We start from the raw sequence: 20,764 nt of genomic DNA, 5'->3' as shown, positions 1-20,764 counted from the left end.
AATCTGGATATTATGACCTGTGATTGGTTGGTTTCAAATAAACCAGTAAATGATGTGAAATAAACTAGGAAGCAAATTGATGGAAAAAAAAGATGGATCAGGTATAGCATAGCGGCTCCAAAACTGAATCATATTCTAGATCTTGTGCATTTGGCCCTCAGAGGGGAGTGGAAATAAATATTAGTGAATTTACACTCTAATATTTGAATTTGATTATTTCATTATTATTACTCTGAAGCGCAGGAGTGATCACCTTGCCTTCATATAAGTAATGAATAAGTTAACATTGAAGCGGAGGGCTGATCACCTTTCCTTCATATGTTAAACGATCAAGATAACACTGGGTTTGTATTACGCAGTGCCCTATGCACCATTCGGGTGTGGATAAGGGTTTGAATGAATATTATGATGCAAGGTTAGAAGGAGAAGAAGATCTGGTGTGTGGTAGTTGAGTGCACCTTTTAGTAAAAATGTGCAGGGGCCTGTTAAAATAATCATAATTAATAATATGGAGACTTACTTGGAGTGAATTGAATGCTTATAGTACCGTTGGTGCCCCTTTTTAAAACACAAATGTCTTTAGAACTATCACAGTCGGCAAAGTTAACTGTGTCTACCTTAGAAAGTTTCGATCCTAAAATATAAATATCAAATAAATCAAAATGGATAGCAAAAAACTTACGAGTAAGAAAACTGGAAATCCGGCCTTATTCAAATCAAATCATAACTTAAATATATATATATATATATATATATATAAATATATATATATATATATATATATATATATATATATATATATATTATATATATATATATATATATATATATATATATATATATATATACATATATATATATATATATATATATATATATATATATATATATATATATATATATATATATATATATATATATATATATATATATATATATATATATATATATATATATATATATATATATATATATATATATATATATATATATATATATATATATATATATATATATATATATATATATATATATATATATATATATATATATATATATATATATATATATATATATATATATATATATATATATATATATATATATATATATATATATATATATATATATATATATATATATATATATATATATATATATATATATATATATATATATATATATACATATATATATATATAAATATTTCAATTTCATACTATTTCTGTGAGCCTAAGGGGCTCATTATTAGAAATAGGTATCAAATTGTGGTAGATTGGGTTCGAACCGAGAAACTCTGACTTAAAAGTCCGCGACAATAACCACGGGACCACAATCCGACACTTTAAAAATTACTGTCACTCAAGGCCCATGTATCTAAAACCAATAGCAGAAGCAGATTTCAACTGGGTGGTGGCTAAGTGTAGTCTAGTATCTATCGTTGTATGAATTTTTTATTAAATAGTCAAAATTTAGGAGAATTTTTTAATACAAATTAGTGCTTCAAAATATTACATACCACAGTCTGTTATCATTTCCGCAACAGTGTAAGAAAAAAATGTAGTCATAACGCTGACTAGTAGTAACAACTTCATCGTTGATGCTTTCATATTGTCTGATTGTTATTGCATTTGTGACACTGCAATTACTTTTTTGTATGGATATTTTTTCTAAATTTCATAATAATTCAGACCAAATTACATATTGATAAAACCCCGATTATTACACAATCTATCGGACATAATTATTTAATCCCAATGTGATTGTCCATCAAATCAACTATCTTTATGACCAATCGGTTATTTCTTCAAATAAAAAAATAATTGATTAATAATTGATCATTGAAATAATCTATTTTCACTCGGAGGGAATATCAGATTTTACGTACTTAATTGGAGGGCATGTATGACTAGATGTATGGATGTGAAGGAGGCGAGGAGTGTATGTCAGGACAGAAGAGTGTGGCGTTCCATCCTCTCTGCCTACCCCTTCGGAGAAACGGCGTGATGGTAGTAGTAGTAGTAGTAGTAGTAGTACTTGTATACAGTTACAATAAAATATCATAATTTAATTAATTTTCTAGACATTTCTACTTTCACATATCTTAATACGCTACATATCTTAATCCTCTCCAAAAGAGAATAAGCTCTTGTGCTCGGAGAGGGACTTACACTCATTGTTTATTGTTAAAGATTCTGTTTGTATTGTTAAAATCATTTTCATTTACAAATTTTCCTATTGAGGTACAAAATATTAGTAATTTTGCAACATATTGTATCCATTACACACATGCATGGTTTTGATGCAGCATATTATATCATTATGCATATGGATAGTTTTGATAGAAGGATTAACCTAATCTGTTTTTTTTTTATTTTACTATACAGAAAAGTAAAACATAGTTTTACTTTTGATCTGTAGATGAAAACATCTGAAAGTTTTCGAAACTAGTTATGTGTAATGAAATAAAACTCATTAAGTGGTATTTTTAAAGTGTTTAATTTTTTTTTTTAAATACTGACGATCGAATATTTGGCTTTGAATGCATTTATTTTTAGTCTTCTGTTTTATCGTAAACAGGGGCATGCATTCTATATGTATACACAGAAAACAGTGCCTACCCTACCTTACTAAGCAGTGCCTATCTTACCTTACTACCCACGTCTTCTACTTATTCTGATTTAAAACTCTGTTCATGTGACTGGTCATAAGCTATGTAAAGAAACATATATTTATGGTTTAAAATGTAAGATAAAAAAAAAAACAATTACATATTTTGAAACATTTTATTAAACATATTTTCAAGCATGCAGTTTGGTGAAAAAAAGGTAATTTTATATGTATTTTTTTTACTTAGTAGATTTAAACTTTTTATTAAAATGTACCATGATTTTTTTTTTTAAATATACATATATATATATATATATATATATATATATATATATATATATATATATATATATATATATATATATAAAAGCTACGGGAAGAATACACTATATATATATATATATATATATATATATATATATATATATATATATATATATATATATAGTGTATTCTTCCCGTAGCTTTTACTTATACACTCAGACCTCGCTTTGCGTAGTTACTGAATTAAGACTCATTTTTGCTGTTCGTCGTTGTTTTTTCGAATTGGGTTTTTTTTTAAATTATTATTCGGAGAATCATTTTTAAATTTTCTAAACGGTGATTTCTCGTTTTGTAAATTTATTTTCTTTAAATTTCGGGGAATCTTTTGGAATGTATCTACGACCCAAAGTGAGGTCATAGTGTACATAAAATAAAATGTATACCCATATACAGGCCATACTTGTGGTATTTTTTGCATTCGTTTAACAGTGTATCTCGTATGAGTAACATATGGATATTGTAAAATACAAAAAATCTAAATATTTAGACATGTATTTCAATACATCTTAATTAAATACTGTAATGATAATGATGTTGAATATATTGAAACACATGTCATAAGAGATTTGAATAAGTAGTGGTATTTACCGAGTAAAAATTAACTAACCAATCAATATTACCAAAGATTGACCGCTGAATCAATTAATGAAATTTAAAATCTTAAAACCCAGACTAGTTTTTAGCCAAACTGAAGTCAAACTATGTGGGACATTGCTCTATGAAATTTTTAACCTTTATTTAGACAAACTACATCAGATGCCTATGTTAATTTCGCATACAGAGAGCATTGAGAAGTCTGAATATTAATCAACGCGAACGGGTATTAGCAAGCACATGACGACCTCCGTATTTTCGTTTTGTAGTTCCCATTTGACGTCACAACTGGCCTTGGGGTAAGCTTTGTGGACTCGCATCACCGCGTGGTAGCTGTGTTTCTGGTTGGCGGCCAGAGGACAGGTGACTCCCGTCCCGACGCAGGCATTCGGGGTTGAGAAATAGAATGGAACCGGCATACCCATGAATATCCCATGTATGACTGTGTTCATCTTGTTGATGGTAATTTCTGTGGGGAAAAAAAGAAAAATCCACTTCAATTCACTAACTATGATGGGAGATTATACTACATCCAGCAAAGATAGAAAATTTAACTAAAACATTCTTCTATTCTTCTTCTTGGTGTAGACCTTGTGGCCTGGTTTATCATCCTGCGATGTTGATTCTCAGCTGTCAATCCATCTCTTTGGTGGTCTGCTCGGGACTCGTCTACCTTGGGGTTAACCGTGCAGTGCAATGTGGGGGAGTAAGGATGGTTCCATTCTCCTCATATGCGCATACCATTGTCTCCTTCGTTGTCTTCCCTCACTAAACGACTTCTTGGATCTCGCATATTTCTCTTATCCTGGTTTTCCTTATTCCATCTCTTAGACTCTTGCCAGATATGCTCCTTAGAGACACTTCACAGATTGACAGGCTACTTCGATATGTTACAAAGTCAGATGACTAACAATAATAATAGATATACTTACTGGGAGTGAGGTCTGCAGAAATAGTGACATTTGTGTTTCTTCTAAGAATACATATTTCTTTATCACTACATCCAGTTACTCTCACGTTCTCTATAGCAGCGAGTTTTGACCCTTAAAATCAATCACAAATAATTAAAAAAACAATATAATTCATTTTTTCAATTGGCGTTTTTTTCCATAGATGGAAAATCAATAATATTTTTGTTAAAAAATATATCTTCTATTTTGCTACCTTTATACTCATTCGTAATTCAAAACTGCTTGTAGTAAGATAATAATATGTGCAAAATATAAAGTTTTTTTTTTTACTAGAAAATAAAGTTATATTTTTAGTGGCTAACTCAAAAACATGGATTTCCAAGTTACCTAACCCTTTGCTAGCTAGTATTTTCACATGATAAATTTGGTTAATAGAAATATATTGGACTTTAAAAAAATAATACTAATGAATAAAACTTACCACAATCAGTGTAGAGCTTCCCTGCAGTATAAGTTATAAAAAACAGGTTAAATGCAAACAAAAGTAAAGACCTCATTTTGCAAAGTTCCTCTGATCACTACCTACTGCTGCTGATCTGTTTACTGATTCACTAAATACAGATATTATACAGTCATTAAATAGTCATTTTAAAATTATTTTTCAATTATTGAACATTATAATTCACCCTTTATAACAATAATGGACTGTGAAATCAATATAATTTATAATTAATTGCATATGAACAAAAAACTTCAACAAAAATGCTTCATGAAAATGAAAAAATGGTTTATTTGAAGTATTGGCTCTTACTAGTTACACATTACACCATCTTTCTGGAATGTTATGGATACCCTGCTAATTAAAGTCCTCGATTTTCTTACTCTCGACTTTCTCTCCTCGAACTTACAATTCAATATCCTCAAACTTTTTGGGAAATTTTCCTATTTCTGGTTGCTCAAGTCAAAATTACCTTCGCTGAATCATCTGAATCAATATCGTCAATTATCGCTTCATGTACTAATCCCGATTAATATAATTTTTTCAATTATTAATATTCATTTTGGTCCTCTCTGGGTATTGAAGCCAAATTTTTATGTATTTCCTTTTATTGTTGATAAATATGTAAATTGTAAACCGGAGACTGGTTGACTATATACGAAATATCTTAACGATGCTTTCAAGGATTAAATGCTGCATATATTATAGAAATAATTATATAAGAAAAGGATTTTCTACCGGGTTTTTTCACAATAATAAAACATTTATTTTGTTGTATGATACATATATAATTAAATGTTTCTTCAGTGTTATTTATATACTTGTATGTGCAAGTTTTACATATTAGTTTTCCTATATAGTGCAGGTATAAGTATCTAGAAATGTCTTATTAAATGTATTTTTGGGTTGCTATTGAGCATCTGAACTAGCAGAGATGTTTATTCTTCTACAATTTGCCTAAGTTGCGGATCATTGTATCTTGGCAGGAATCAGCAGGCAGGCGATGTCCTCGTTGTTCTCGTTCTGGAGTTCCCACTTGACGTCTACGTGCACCTTGGGATATGCCTTGAGAACCGGCATGATGGCCCTGTAGCTATACTTGACGTTCTCGCTCAGCGGACACGACAGTCCCGTTCCTTGGCAGGCGTCCGGGTGTGCGAGCGGGAATGGAACTGGAACGTCAAACATTTGTCCATGGACCACTGTGGTGACCTTGTTGATGGCTGCATCTATAAACAAAACATTACTCTCAATATCCAACGACAATTAATGATAAATTGTTGGGTAATATATCCTAAATTAAACGAGGTTTATTGGATTGAATTCTACATTTATTTATGTATATGTTAATACGTGGCGCGTTTCGTCTTATTAAGACATTATCAAACACTGACTAAAAATATTTACAAAATGTCCTTATATACTAACAATAATTGCTATTATTAAGGACATTTTTAAAATATTTTTAGTCAGTGTTTGATAATTTCATAATAAGACGAAACGCGTCACATATTGACATATACATAATAGATTTATATTATCCACTGACACTTCGTGATGGAATTGCATTTTTAATTTATTATTAGATTAAAACCAATATTTTTAGCTTTTCCACTTTTTTATTTGACCAGCGACCGGGTTTCGTCGTTACCGACATCATCAGACTGGTGAGAGGCTTTACAAATTTGTATGTTATATATAAAAGAAGGCAGGAGTTGATAACCATGATTTGATATAATTTTATGAGAAATTAATTTAATTTTAGTGAATTTAAGTATTGTATGATATTTTAAATATTTTTTTATAAAGGTTTTTTGTATTGAAAGCACGATTTTATATAAAGTTAAAATAGATTTGTATTTTTTGTAAATGAATTTAAATTATGTAACGAGGTATCAGGAAATGCTGGTTGACGGCTCCTTCCACTAAGCTGTGGTTGTCCGGGGGGAGTCCGAAGTTCTCTGAAATGTAAATTTCCCGGCAGTCATTTCTTATCGACAAGACATTAAGGCATCTATTGTTTCTTTTCTAATGGGTAAAGTAAGGGAGAATGAATGTGTGTTACTTGATCATTTAATATGTCTTTATTATGACAATTTTTTAATCTATTTATTTCCATTTCATTTGTGGGTTTTCTGTAAATCGCAAATTCTAATTTATTGTTTTCGATGCTAATTTTTAAATCAATAAAGTAATAAATTTCCTTGATTTAAAAATTAGCATCGAAAACAATAAATTAGAATTTGCGATTTACAGAAAACCCACATACAGCGATAACATCATTCATAACAAATCTAAGCATCATATTTCCCATAAACTCGCTGTATTTCATAGTTTAATTCATAGGCTGTTGTATGTCCCATTAAATAATGATAATTACAACTCTGAACTTAATATCATAAAGACGATAGCCTCCAATAACGGTTATGAATGTGGTTTAATTGATCAATTAATTAGGAAAAAACAAAAGAGACTTGCAACATCTAAATTAAATAAAGCTCTCATTACAGAGACTTCAAAAGTAGTTAAAAAATGGGCTAAATTATCTTTTATAGGGGATAGTAGCAACAGAATCGGAAAACTAGCGAACAAAGATGAATATTCCATAGCCTTTTATAATAATTCAAATCTGGGGAAGATACTAATTAATAATAAAGATAAAAGGGAAAAAGAAACAAATTCAGGCTCATATTTATTAAGTTGTGGATCATGCAGTGCTGAATACGTGGGGCAAACAGGACGATCGTTTAAAATAAGAATAAACGAACATGTCCAAAGTTGGAGAAATAAAAAAGAAAACTCCACTTTTGCAAACCACTTGATAGAGTCAAATCATGATTTCGATAAAAATTTTAATGTAAAAATCTTACACAAATGTAGTAAAGGTAAAAAATTAGATAGGCTCGAAATTTTGGAAATAAATAGATTAAAAAAAATTGTCATAATAAAGACATATTAAATGATCAAGTAACACACATTCATTCTCCCTTACTTTACCCATTAGAAAAGAAACAATAGATGCCTTAATGTCTTGTCGATAAGAAATGACTGCCGGGAAATTTACATTTCAGAGAACTTCGGACTCCCCCCGGACAACCACAGCTTAGTGGAAGGAGCCGTCAACCAGCATTTCCTGATACCTCGTTACATAATTTAAATTCATTTACAAAAAATACAAATCTATTTTAACTTTATATAAAATCGTGCTTTCAATACAAAAAACCTTTATAAAAAAATATTTAAAATATCATACAATACTTAAATTCACTAAAATTAAATTAATTTCTCATAAAATTATATCAAATCATGGTTATCAACTCCTGCCTTCTTTTATATATAACATACAAATTTGTAAAGCCTCTCACCAGTCTGATGATGTCGGTAACGACGAAACCCGGTCGCTGGTCAAATAAAAAAGTGGAAAAGCTAAAAATATTGGTTTTAATCTAATAATAAAAAAAACATATACATAAATAAATGTATAATCCAATCCAATAAACCTTGTTTAATTTTGGATATATTACCCAACAACTCAATATGAAATTCTATCAACTGTCTGCAGCTATAATAAATAAATTAATGATAAACTTAAAAATTTAATTAAACATATCAAAAAGACTTTCTGTTCAAATACGTCTATTGTGGTGGGAATATTGGAAGTCATAGTATTTACAGGGCTATCGTTGGCTGGTTTAAGTTGATATGCTTGATATGCCGCAACTGTGTTTGTGAATAAATATTTTGACACAGTTAATACTGTAAAATTAATTGTTAATAGCAGGCAGAGGTAGCTTGAAGGGGCTTGCAAGTGTTTTTTTCTTAAAGTTAAGGGGTATTAGTTGATTACTTGTTAAAAAATAAACTCAATATAGCTGTGTACAGCTCACACAACTCCGACTGCTTTAACCATCGCTGGTATCATCATTTCCGTAATTAATTATCTTCCGTTTCCTATCTTTTATAGCCCTAGTGACTTTTACACTGATTCTCCTTTACTGACGTTATCTGTATCTTATCAAATATATTTGACTCCTTTTCCTAAGAATCTGGAGCACAGGATTTATAATTGCATAGAAAAATATGAATAATTATCTTTTTTCATATATTATATAACTAACTAACTAACCATCACGCTGCTTCCCCACAGGGGTAGGCAGAGAGAATAGAGCGCCACACCACTCTGTCCTTGCAAACATTCTTCGCCTCTTCCACGTTCATGCATCTCCTCATACATACCTGCCGATTGTTACGACTCCTAACCTGACCACTTTCAAGTATTTGGTATACCTGATCGTGCCATTTTTTTCTCGGTCTTCCTCTGCTTCTTTTCCCAATAACATTCGCCTCATAAATTTGTTTTACCGTTCTTTCCTCACTCATTCGTTCTACATGTTCAAACCATCTCAACACACCTTTCTTAATTTTATCGATAATGGTTACCTCAACTTTGCATTTTTTCCTTATTTCACTATTCGCACATCTATCATACATCGTTTCGTCGCACACTCTTCTGAGAGATCGCATTTCGACTGCATTCAGTCTACTTTCATCCTTCTGAAAGGAGGATATCATATACAACTTGTCTATAGTGATCATTTACAGCAGCCAATGAACAGTCATTAGCTCTGTGGTTAGTTGTTACCTTGACTTCCATATTCCCATCTTAATAATTCTTTCATTCATGTTGATAAATCAGTAAAATACAAAATCTTCATGAAATCTCTGTGTGGAGTCAAATCTAGCATTTGCAAAGAATGTTTTTGGCATTTTTTAGTATTTTCATAACTGTTTTATGATGGAAATTTAGGAATACTTACTCGGGGTGATGTCCATAGAAATGGTGACGTTGGTATCTCTTTTAAGAATGCATATATCTTGGCTTCCATCGCACCCTGATACTTGTACGTTCTCCACTTTAGCAAGCTTGGAACCTGAAATTAAAATAAATATATAAATATTAATATTACTTCCTTATTCACAAATATAATTAAACAAGATTAGATTAATTAGATTTTGTGAACAAGTATTTGGACACACTCAAAATGTTGTAAATAATTAAACAATATCATAAGAGTATCCATACAATTCTCACTTTTATTTCTTAAAGAAAAAAAATAGTTTTTTTTAGATGGGAGTTAGCCTGTATTATTTACCTTTCTTATTATGTACAAGGTTTATGGATCAATTAGTGGATTTTGGTTACTTCTAGTTAAAAACACTTTTTAATTTATTATATTTTGGGAAAAAGAGGAATAGTCTAGTGTGGGCTAAACAGAAATTGGTGACTGTCGTCACCAGGCTCTCCATTCCACTTGAAGAAGGTATGGAATTTAAGGAAATAGGTTAGATTTGATGATTCAAACGATGGATATTTGATCGGACCCATCCATCTGCGCTGCAGCATGCATGCTATAGCGTAGCATGCTCAAAAATGCAACAACTGTCGATTTTTAAGCATGCTCAAAATGAGCATACTTATTTCTTGCAAAGTACGTACACACATGCTACAAAGTAGCAATTGCTTAATAGTGGCATGCTTTTGTGCTAATAATGAGCATGTCTATCTAGACCTCTAGAGACGGTTAGCTCCCTTTGCAAAAACAGGTGCATATATACATGTATGATTGTGTGAAGTATTGTAAATACAACACAACAGCTGATACGTCACGGATTTCGTACCGCGCAAATATGCTCTTAATAGGTTACTTGAAACATCCATATTTTATATGCGTTTAGAAAATTCATTTAAGCCTAGATTACGGGACATATGTAAAATTTATGACAGACATCCAATCTGTCCAAGGGAGCACGGAGGCAATACATGTAAAGAATGTAGTGAAAACTAGCATGTATATTAATTTTTTACCCATATTTTATGTAAAGTTCTTAAAACAGGTGTTGCACATTTTAGAAAAATGTTTTAAGTAAATGTTTTTGGTAGAATGTGAGTTGTTCTTAATGTTGTACATTTGACAATAGTTCCGTATTAAGGTATATTGAAACAAGTCTTGTGGTTTAGGATTTATATAATAAAAATGTCTTCATCTTCTTCTTCAAACTCTTATCCGCACCCTAATAGTACATAGTGCACAGCATCATATAAACACAGTGTAATCTTGATCGTTACCACATGAAGGAAAAGTGATCAGCCCTCCGCTTCAGGTAGCAGTCCAGGGTAATATTGAATAAAAATGAGAGTGAAAAAATCACTTCTATTTATTTTACCCTCTCCTGGGGAGCGAACCCGGGACCTCCAGAATGGTAGATGAGCGTGCTGACCATTACACTACAGAGGCGGACAATAAAAATGTACTAGCTTTAAATTTTTTAAATACGTAAAATGAACCTATGAAACAGTATGGTGCTTTTAGAAATTGCATTTTAATGTATGATTAGTAACTATGCATTAAATTGTTAGTAAATGCTACATTCAACGCAGTTTCCCAAACATTGGCAAACTAAACTTGATGCTGCATATTTAACTTTTTTTTATATTCAGTTTTTTTTACATGTATGTCTTTTAGATTTTTCAAAAGAAAAAATATTATGTATGTAAAAAAAAAGTTATGTCGGGGGTAATCCAGGGTATAACTATTTCTCCCCTAGGTATTTATTTATATTTCATCATATGGTACACATAATTACAAATTATAATAATGCGCCCTCACTGAACTTACAACATGGCCGAATGATGTAACCTATTTCAGATCTACCACCTCCATTATCCATTTATGAATAGGTCTTTTTTAATTAGTTTCTTTTTCTAATGACTATGAATAACAACTTTATTGCATAGAAACCAAAGTTCTTTTAACCAAAAGAGGTATGTGTTAGGTTTTGTTTGATGTATTTAAAATTTTGTGGTTCTATGTACGTTTCAATAAAGTGTGTTAACACAAATTACAACTTATTGTGGTTTGTGTTTTTATTGACCAAATGCGTACAACTTTTTTATTAAATATTAAAACGACTAAGTACCTAAACTAAATTAACTGTCAGAAAAAAATCAATATTATAATTTTCATATCCATGTTTAAAACCATTTGTAAAAAGTGTTTTATGTAGTTACTGACTTATGTGCATAATAAAATATTTGTATCATATAAGTAGGTAGTGGTTTTTTTCTTCGATGTAATTTAATTTTTATATTATAGGTCAGTCATTACAGCCACTAAATTAATTTATAGTGGCCTTTTATAAATTATTAATATGTGTAAAACAAATTGATAAACGCTCATCTATTTTACAAAAAAACACAATTCGTTATAAGAAAATTAAAAAATAACATGCGTCGCGAGATTAGGTACTTATTTTAATTCGGTTATTTTATCGACTATTTAAAATATTTTTATCTATTGTTGCCAATAGTTGCCAACTTAGAAAAAGAGATGCAGAAAACGAGGAAAAAATTGAAGAAAACGGGATTAATATTTTCTTGACAGTTAAAAAAATCCACACTGTGCAAAGTTTGACGAATACTGATTAATTTAATTTCATCTTGTCGGTGGACGTACCCGGTACCCGTGCCTCAATGTCACAGTCGACCGCGTCCAATAACCTATTATTTACAACATTATTAAATACAAACACAATCGCAACTTGTAGTTAATTTATACAAAGGCTTACCCGGGCTGGTCCCAGGATGACAACGGCAACATTTAAAAATGTCAGAAAAGCTTGTATTAGAGACTTTTTTATAAAAACATTCAAAAGGGGTATAATTTTTGAGGTGGGGTATGTGTATGTACGTGTTCTTTTCAATGACGATGTTAACATTTTATTGTCCGTATTCAGAAGTGGGTAGACGTATTTGATTGCATGTCACAAACAATTTCCCTTCAAATAGTTTTATAAATAAGTATTATAAAATGTGCCCTCGGCACGGGAAAACTCTGTGAGGACACATTATTATAATTTGTAATTATAGTATGTGTATGATGAAAAAAAGCAACGGCTCGTTTTTTACTGCATTTCAATATTTTGATAAATAATCGTTAACAACTTGTATCGAATATACCAATTCATAAGCGGCCACGGCGATTTTTATAAAAAAATGTCTGAATTTGACAGCTCCTCTTAGATTTATGCGCCATTTTGAATAAATTTCTTTTGGAACTTAGAAATCAACGCCGTGCAATAAAATCATTCCGGACTAATATCTTCAACAACCAACATCACCTTTTAAACAATATTTTGCGTAAAAATATGGATGTTTGTATTTAAGAAAAAACATTGTCATTATTCCCGAGAATTTGTCTTTGTTTGACAACGAATGTTTATTATTTACTATCATTATAGTTTGACATTTGCTCATGAAAAGTTGATTTCAAACAGTAAATATTTTTTTTCGACCGGTCGCTAGGTAATTGGAAAATGCACTTATTAATTAACATCACATTAAAAAATCCATGTATAGGAAGCCTTTATTATATTATTTTAGTTTTATTGGATTTTCTGACTTCAATCCTACCGCGTTAGCCGCCATCTTAAATTGTGTTTACAGCGAACCCCCCCTACAATGTTGAGGTAAGACCCGTGTTATCGGAGAGAACGTTATAGGGGGATGTGTTGTGAAATAATATTTTAAAATTAAAATTAAATAAAATTAAATAATAATGACTCATTTCAGTGATTTCCGCTGGTCAAAATGTAAAAAATACAATTTAAAACATTAACCCACAATAATCGGTATTCCCTCTGATAACGTGGTACCTATCTCAACAGTATATAGGGGAGATTAGTGTATTTTGAATTCAGGTTTTACAACCTTACAGTTTACACTCGGGTTGTAACAACATGGAGTTGATTTATGAAAGCACATGGAATTAGCAAAAGAAGGATGAAAGAGAGTAAACGCCACTGAAACGCGATCTCTTGGACAAATGTGTGAATAAAATAGATGTTTGACAGAATCAAAAATAAGGATATTACAAACGAATGTAGGCTGATTTGGGATAATCGAAAAGATTAGGAAATGTTCTTTGGGGTGATTTGGACATTTGGAGCGAATAGATGACGAGAGAATGACTAAGAGTGATCCCTGATAATCGAACCTGAGACCTCCAGCACGCAAGCTAAATGTGCTAACCACTGCAATACGGAGATGAACGAAACGATTTCAAACAAAGAAACTGAAGAAGAATATGGAAGTCTGGACAAATGCCCGTAAATACGGGGCTGTCGGCCGTCATAGGCTGGTTTAAGTAATCACTTTACCAATTCACCATTCACTAATTCTATCCATTGTTGACAACCACATCCTTCTTCATCTTTGATGAGATGTCAAAAAAATAATATGAAAAATAACTCCTATAATTGGAGATAATCCAGATTTGTGAACAAGTATTTGGACACACTCAAAATGTTGTAAAGAAACTGATGTATTTAATTAAAGTAATTTTTATTAATTTGGTCTCACGCGACTGGGCTACTTTATTTGACCAATTTCCGATATAGCGTCAAGATAAAAGCGATTTATTTGCTATTAATGTATATTTGTATTTACATAAATATATCGCTCACTCCTTTCAAGAACGTCATAAATCAAAAATCGTCAATTTTCAGTTGTGCATGTTTTCGGAATGCCCAGAAAATGTACTATATCCCAGCAAAAGCAGCATATTTTTAACTTAATATTTACCCTCTACAGGGCAGAAAGTGTTATTTTGGCATTTTGAAGAAAATGTATTGTTTAATTATTTTTTTAAATATACTAAATATTTTTCAAATGGAAAAAGAACCTTCAGGTTTTACCTAAAAAGATCTGTTGTAAAGTAAAAAGTTCAATAAGCGGCTTGATATTTATTTTTCATATATTGTATTATATTTTTAAACTTTGAAAACGTTCTCCTGAAAAATCAAGTTTTTTGATTTATGACGTTCTTGAAAGGAGTGAGCGATATATCAAACAGATGCGAATTGGCTGAATACACTCATAAATTCCAATGAACTTAACAAAATCAGAAGATATTTACGAATTTGTTAATTTAGATTTTGAAATTGTACGAAATATTAGCTCCGTATACTTATATTTTATTTTATGCTCACGTTTTGTGATGGTGAATTTCTCTCTTAAAATCGGTTTGGTGTTGCTGTTGAATCCTGTGTGTAACCTACATAATTTACTACGAATATCAAATAGCAAAAAAATCAAGACCCAATATTTGATAAGTCGCGACTTTTTTTAAAATGAAGATAAATATTTGTGTGTTTTTTTTATTATTTACCCAAATATTTCAATTTCATATTATTTCTGTGAGCCTAAGCGGCTCATTATTAGAAATAGGTATCAAATTGTGGTAGAGTGGGTTCGAACCGAGAAACAGACTTAAGAGTCCGCGACACTGACCACGGGACCACAACCCGACACTTAACTTAATTTTCTCTAAATTTGGGTAACATTTTCGTAATTCATTTTTTTTTCTTAAAACAACTCGTAGTGAAAAAATAAATTTCTCTTGGAATTAATTATATGGGTTTGAAAAGAAAACAGTTTTAAAGGTAAGGAGTTTAAAAATAAATATATTTTTTATGCGTATATTTTAAAAAACAAAGAAATATACAATATACATTCTTTAAAAAAAAAAAATAAATATATAAATATATATATATATATATATATATATATATATATATATATATATATATATATATATATATATATATATATATATATATATATATATATATATATATATATATATATATATATATATATATATATATATATATATATATATATATATATATATATATATATATATATATATATATATATATATATATATATATATATATATATATATATATATATATATATATATATATATATATATATATATATATATATATAATAATATAAATAAAACCCTTATCCGCACCCCAATGGTGCATAGGGCACTGTATCATATAAACGCAGTGTTATCTTGGTCGTTTACAAGTGAAGGAAAGGTGATCAGCCCTCTGCTTCAGGCACCAGTCCATGGTAATATTGAATAAATATTACAGTGAAAAAAACACTTATATTTATTTTACCCCCCTTGGGAATCGAACCCGGGACCTCCAGAACGATAGCCGAGTGTGCTGACCATTATACTACGGAGGCGGACAAAAAAATATATATTTAAGGTAAACATACATTTGAATGGGCGAGCGATATTTATTGAACTTGGGATATGATGCGTGATATACAAACGTACTAACCACTAAATAATGGCCTAACTTTATAGTATCTAGTAACATCTAAAACAATGGGTCATCAAATGAAAATTTAACATTTTATTTCTTATTCAAGTTTTACTTGATAAATACCACTATTTTAAGTAAATACCAAGTAAAACTTAAAATGGATAAATATTACCACAAAGTGACAGCTGAATCAATTATTGAAATTTTGTTGTTGTTGTTATATGCAGCATACCTGCGGCGCTAGCTATTATAAAGAATGACGTAAGCATATAAGACAAATAAGCGACAATATCCGACTGTAGCTAAATTATAAAGGAGATATGATTACTTTTTAAAAGCTAAAATTTATAAATTTTATTGAACGTAATCAACTTTTAAATGCAAATTATTATGACCATTCAGTAATTTCTTTTAAAATCATCGGAAATATACAAAAAGGCATTAAAATACAATTACTTATCGCTCACTACTTCCAACAACGTCATAAAACTAAATATCAAAAAACTCGATTTTTCAGGAGATAGTTTTTAAAGTTTAAGAATATTATAAAATGTATTAAAAATAAATATCAAGCCACTTATTGAACTTTTTACTGTGCAACAGATCTTTTTAGGTAAAACCTGAACGTGTTTTCTCTATTTGAAAAATAATTAGTATATTTTAAAAAAATAATTAAACTATACCTTTTCTTCAAATGCAAAAACCACACTTTTTGCCCTGTAGCGGGTAAATATTAAGTTAAAAATATGCCCCTTTTGCTGGGATATAGTACATTTTCTGGCCATTCCGAAAACATGCACAACTGAAAATTTACGATTTACGAAAATTTACGATATATGACGTTGTTGAAAGGAGTGAGCTATAATATGGTCTTCGTTGATAATATTATCAATATTTTTTGCTAAATTTGATATGATCTCATTAAAAAAACAGATGATTTGGAGCATAAATAACAGAACCGAATTGCGCGTACAGTAAAACGAGGTTAAACAAATAACGAAATTCATTTAAATGCATCCACGAGCTGCCATTATATTGTCGGCTAATACCGTGATTTAGTTCGATGCCTGCCAATGTTCGATGTATCGAGACGATAAAATTATATTTTATTATATCTGACTAACTAATCATCTCGCCGCTTTACCGTAGGGGTAGGCAGAGATAATAGAATGCCACACCAATCTGTATTCGCAAACAATCTTGTAAATTATCAATTGGATAGACATATGTTGTTTCAATCAAAATATATTTTTAAACTTTATTTTCTGCATTCGTTCATTTGACAAAAAAAATCATTTTTGACACACACAATTATCTAATTAACCATCTCGCCGCTTTACCATAGGGGTAGGCAGAGATAATAGAATGCCACACCAATCTGTCTTTGCAAACAATCTTCGCCTCTTCCACGTTCATGCATCTCCTTATTTATACCGTTGATTATTCCGACACCTGACCACTTTCAAGTATTTGAAGTACTTGATCGTGCTATTTTTTTCTCGGACTTCCTCTGCCTCTATCACCAACCACATTCGCCTCATAAATTTGTTTTAATATGTATTCTTTGAATTATATGATTTGATCGAATATTGGTCAAAAGTGGAAAAAGGTTCAGCAAACAGACGTAAATAATCTTCTAACCCTTACCCGCACCCAATGGTGCATAAGGCACTGCATCGTATAGAAGCAGTATCATCTTGATCGTTAAATACACGAAGGAAAGGTTATCAGCCTTCCGTTTTAGGTACCAGTCCAGGGTCATATTAAATAAATATTAGACTGATAAATCATTATTATTTATTTTGACCCTATTGGGAATCGAACCCGGGAGCACGGTAGCTAAATACGCCACAGAGGCGGATTATCAAAAACACAAAAATAAAATTTGTGACAATTGTTTCGCCGTATGGCATTTTCAAAGAACTGTCTGTGATAGTAGGTACATAGTTTGAAAATGCCATAACAACGCGAAACAATTGCCACAAATTTTACTTCTATGTGTTTTTAATAATAAAATACAATTGAGTAGAATCTTAGATTCCGTGTTCTATTTAAATATTTAATATATAAAACAATTAATTTCACCGAGTCATTTTGCACGTAAGTTATAAGCGATTTATTTTGGTGTTCCAGCAGATTCAACAATTTATTCTGTGGAATTGTCGATTTTAAACATTTCGCACTATTGCGTTTTAAATAAAAGTCGTGTGAACCGAAAAAAAAATCAAACGCAGAGAACCTTTGCACATGTTCAAAGATTATGTATCTACAAAAAAAACATTATTAATTATAAAACTTCTTAAAGAAAACGATCACTCAAAAAAAGAAACAAACGGATATAAAAATAAGTTGTAACCCAAAACAGTACAAACAAAATTACATATATTTACAACATTTTGACTGTGTCCAAATAAATCCGTAAATGCTCAGACCTCCATATTGTTCTTTATCTATTTTGAGATGCCAAAAAATTATATGAAAATTACATATACTTAGGAATTAAAAAAATCAACAGCCTCCCTTAAGAAATAAGAAATATAAAAGACACAAAAACTCTAAAAAAAGAAACTTAACGAACACTATAAACATATACAGACTATACAATAAAAAAAACTAAAACAAGATGACTGCCGCTTAAAAATATATGGTCCCCAGTATTTAGAAAAAAAATTATAACGTGATAAACAACAACAACAACAAAACTAAGAAAAATGTCCCTCTCCAAGCATAAGAGCTGTCTCTTTTTTGGAGACGCTCAGCGCAACTAATATTATAAGATTGTTTTAAGTAGAAATGTATAGAAATTGTATTAAATTGTATTTAAAAAATGTAGCTATATATCGCTGGGTAAATGCCAAAGGGTCACAACGCAAAAAAAACTTTTTATTAGAAAAATGGTATCTAAATCGTCAACATTTTCATATTCCATATTTCATATAAGTAATATGAAAATGTTGACGATACCATTTTTGGAATAAAGAGTTCATTTTTTGCGTTGTGGCCTCTTGGCATTAAACAGCGATTGAATAATTAAATAAATTGTTCAAAGATAGTTCTTGGCAACTTACCGCAATCCGTGTAAACATCGGCGGCCGCAAATGCGAAGCAAAGCGCCAGGACGGCACAAGAAGTCAGGGAGTTCATTGTTGGGGATAAGGCGACCACTTGTGTACTTCACCAAATTACGACTGACTCGCTGACTTATCGCTCCACCAGATATTTGTAACTAATGAACGGAAACCACTAATAAACTGATATGTGTACTTATGCCGTGCTTATATCTCAGCGAGACGCGTATAATATTCGTGAGTCTTTATTAATATTAATAAAGGCAGGATATCATATGAGTCACACAAGACTGGATGCAAGACGGGTCCTCGTACGCGCGTCTACGTCACTAACGAGCCGCAATTATTTAGAATGAAATTCAATTTAATACCTGTCTATATAATATCATTAATGTACAAAAGTTGCGAGTGATTATTCAAATGTGATTCATTGGTTACAGTACTTCATACGGATCGGGTAAACAGGACAGTCGTTGGCATGATGTGACATCTTCCCAGGTTATTGGCACAACCAATTTAATACCTATGCCCTAGTTCCATAAAATAATAATTTCCATAATAAATATCAATGAATTTTAAGTCCAATATTTATTTAATATATTTATTTATATTTTTTAAGGAATAACCCGCAAAGTCTCCATTTTTTAGAAATTTATCTGCAGGTAGGATAATAAGGATAGGAAAGGTAAATGTGAAAAACACATCACAAAGTCCCAGACCAATTGAAAATAAAACTTTCTTGAATTCATTTTGCAACTGGCAGGAATCGAACCCGCGACGCCAGTTTCGCAGTCGAGCGTCTACCCAACTACGCCACGGCGCCTGTCACCCTATATCACCCTGGACTGGTACCTGGAGCGCAAAGTTGATCACCTTTCCTTCATGTAATTAACGATCAAGATAACACTGCTTCTTTACAATGCAGTGCCCTATGCACCATTGGGTGCGGATAAGGGTTAGAAAAAAGGTCCATAAAATTATGAGTAAAAAAAGTCTGTGGCTGTAAAAAAAAGTCTGTGGCTTACTGTATTCGAATATTGTTATTTTTCCAGTTGCATGAAGGTACATACAATCAATTACTAATTATTTGTTAACTCTTGTTTAATTATTTATGTTTCCATTTGGTAATGAATCATATAATAATAAATCAAGATATATTAGTCAAGATTTCTAATAATACTTATTCTTAGTTGTAGTTTGTGTAACTGAACCATCGATATGTAAATATTATATTATAGAATATCATATTACAAGTTAAGAAAATACCTACTTTCTATGGTATCAGCAATGATTTTTCCAAATTGTTTCTGCTAATTTACGAACAAACGCTGCTTTTGGGCCATATCTGTTTTTTTTACCGATTGGGGAATATATTTATTCGCACCCAGTGGTGCAAAGGGCACTGCATCTTATCGATGCAGTGATACAAGGTAAAGTGATCAGCCTGTGCCTCAGATATTAGTATCCAGAGTGATACAAAATTAATAATGCAGTGAAAAATCACTTATTATCAATCTATTTTGTTATAATTTTAGCGTATACGTATCTATTTTATTAAAAAAAGCTATTTC

The 20,764-nt window shown here is 30.8% G+C and overlaps 2 protein-coding genes across 2 annotated transcripts; both read right to left on the bottom strand.

The window, feature by feature from the left end:
• Positions 1–3,199: 3,199 nt before the first annotated feature.
• Positions 3,200–5,559, bottom strand: LOC148306411 (ecdysteroid-regulated 16 kDa protein-like). The gene is made up of 3 exons (XM_088265121.1): positions 4,921–5,559; positions 4,461–4,571; positions 3,200–3,997 (listed from the first exon to the last, which is right to left on the bottom strand). The coding sequence occupies exons 1-3, from the start codon at positions 4,994–4,996 to the stop codon at positions 3,738–3,740; spliced, it is 447 nt and encodes a 148-aa protein (XP_088121247.1). The 5' UTR covers positions 4,997–5,559; the 3' UTR covers positions 3,200–3,737.
• Positions 5,560–5,701: 142 nt separating this feature from the next.
• On the bottom strand, positions 5,702–19,524 carry LOC148306410 (ecdysteroid-regulated 16 kDa protein-like). Its single transcript, XM_088265119.1, has 3 exons — positions 19,194–19,524; positions 9,756–9,869; positions 5,702–6,167 (listed from the first exon to the last, which is right to left on the bottom strand). The coding sequence occupies exons 1-3, from the start codon at positions 19,267–19,269 to the stop codon at positions 5,908–5,910; spliced, it is 450 nt and encodes a 149-aa protein (XP_088121245.1). The 5' UTR covers positions 19,270–19,524; the 3' UTR covers positions 5,702–5,907.
• Between the last annotated feature and the right edge of the window lie 1,240 nt (positions 19,525–20,764).

This window comes from Brachycentrus maculatus, unplaced genomic scaffold (genome assembly GCF_059751285.1).
Source record: "Brachycentrus maculatus isolate JH-2025_06_01 unplaced genomic scaffold, ASM5975128v1 h1tg000242l, whole genome shotgun sequence".
NCBI classification, from domain to species: domain Eukaryota; kingdom Metazoa; phylum Arthropoda; class Insecta; order Trichoptera; family Brachycentridae; genus Brachycentrus; species Brachycentrus maculatus.
The sequence above is the reverse complement of the archived record's forward strand: the minus strand, read 5'-3'. Positions and strand labels throughout refer to the sequence as shown.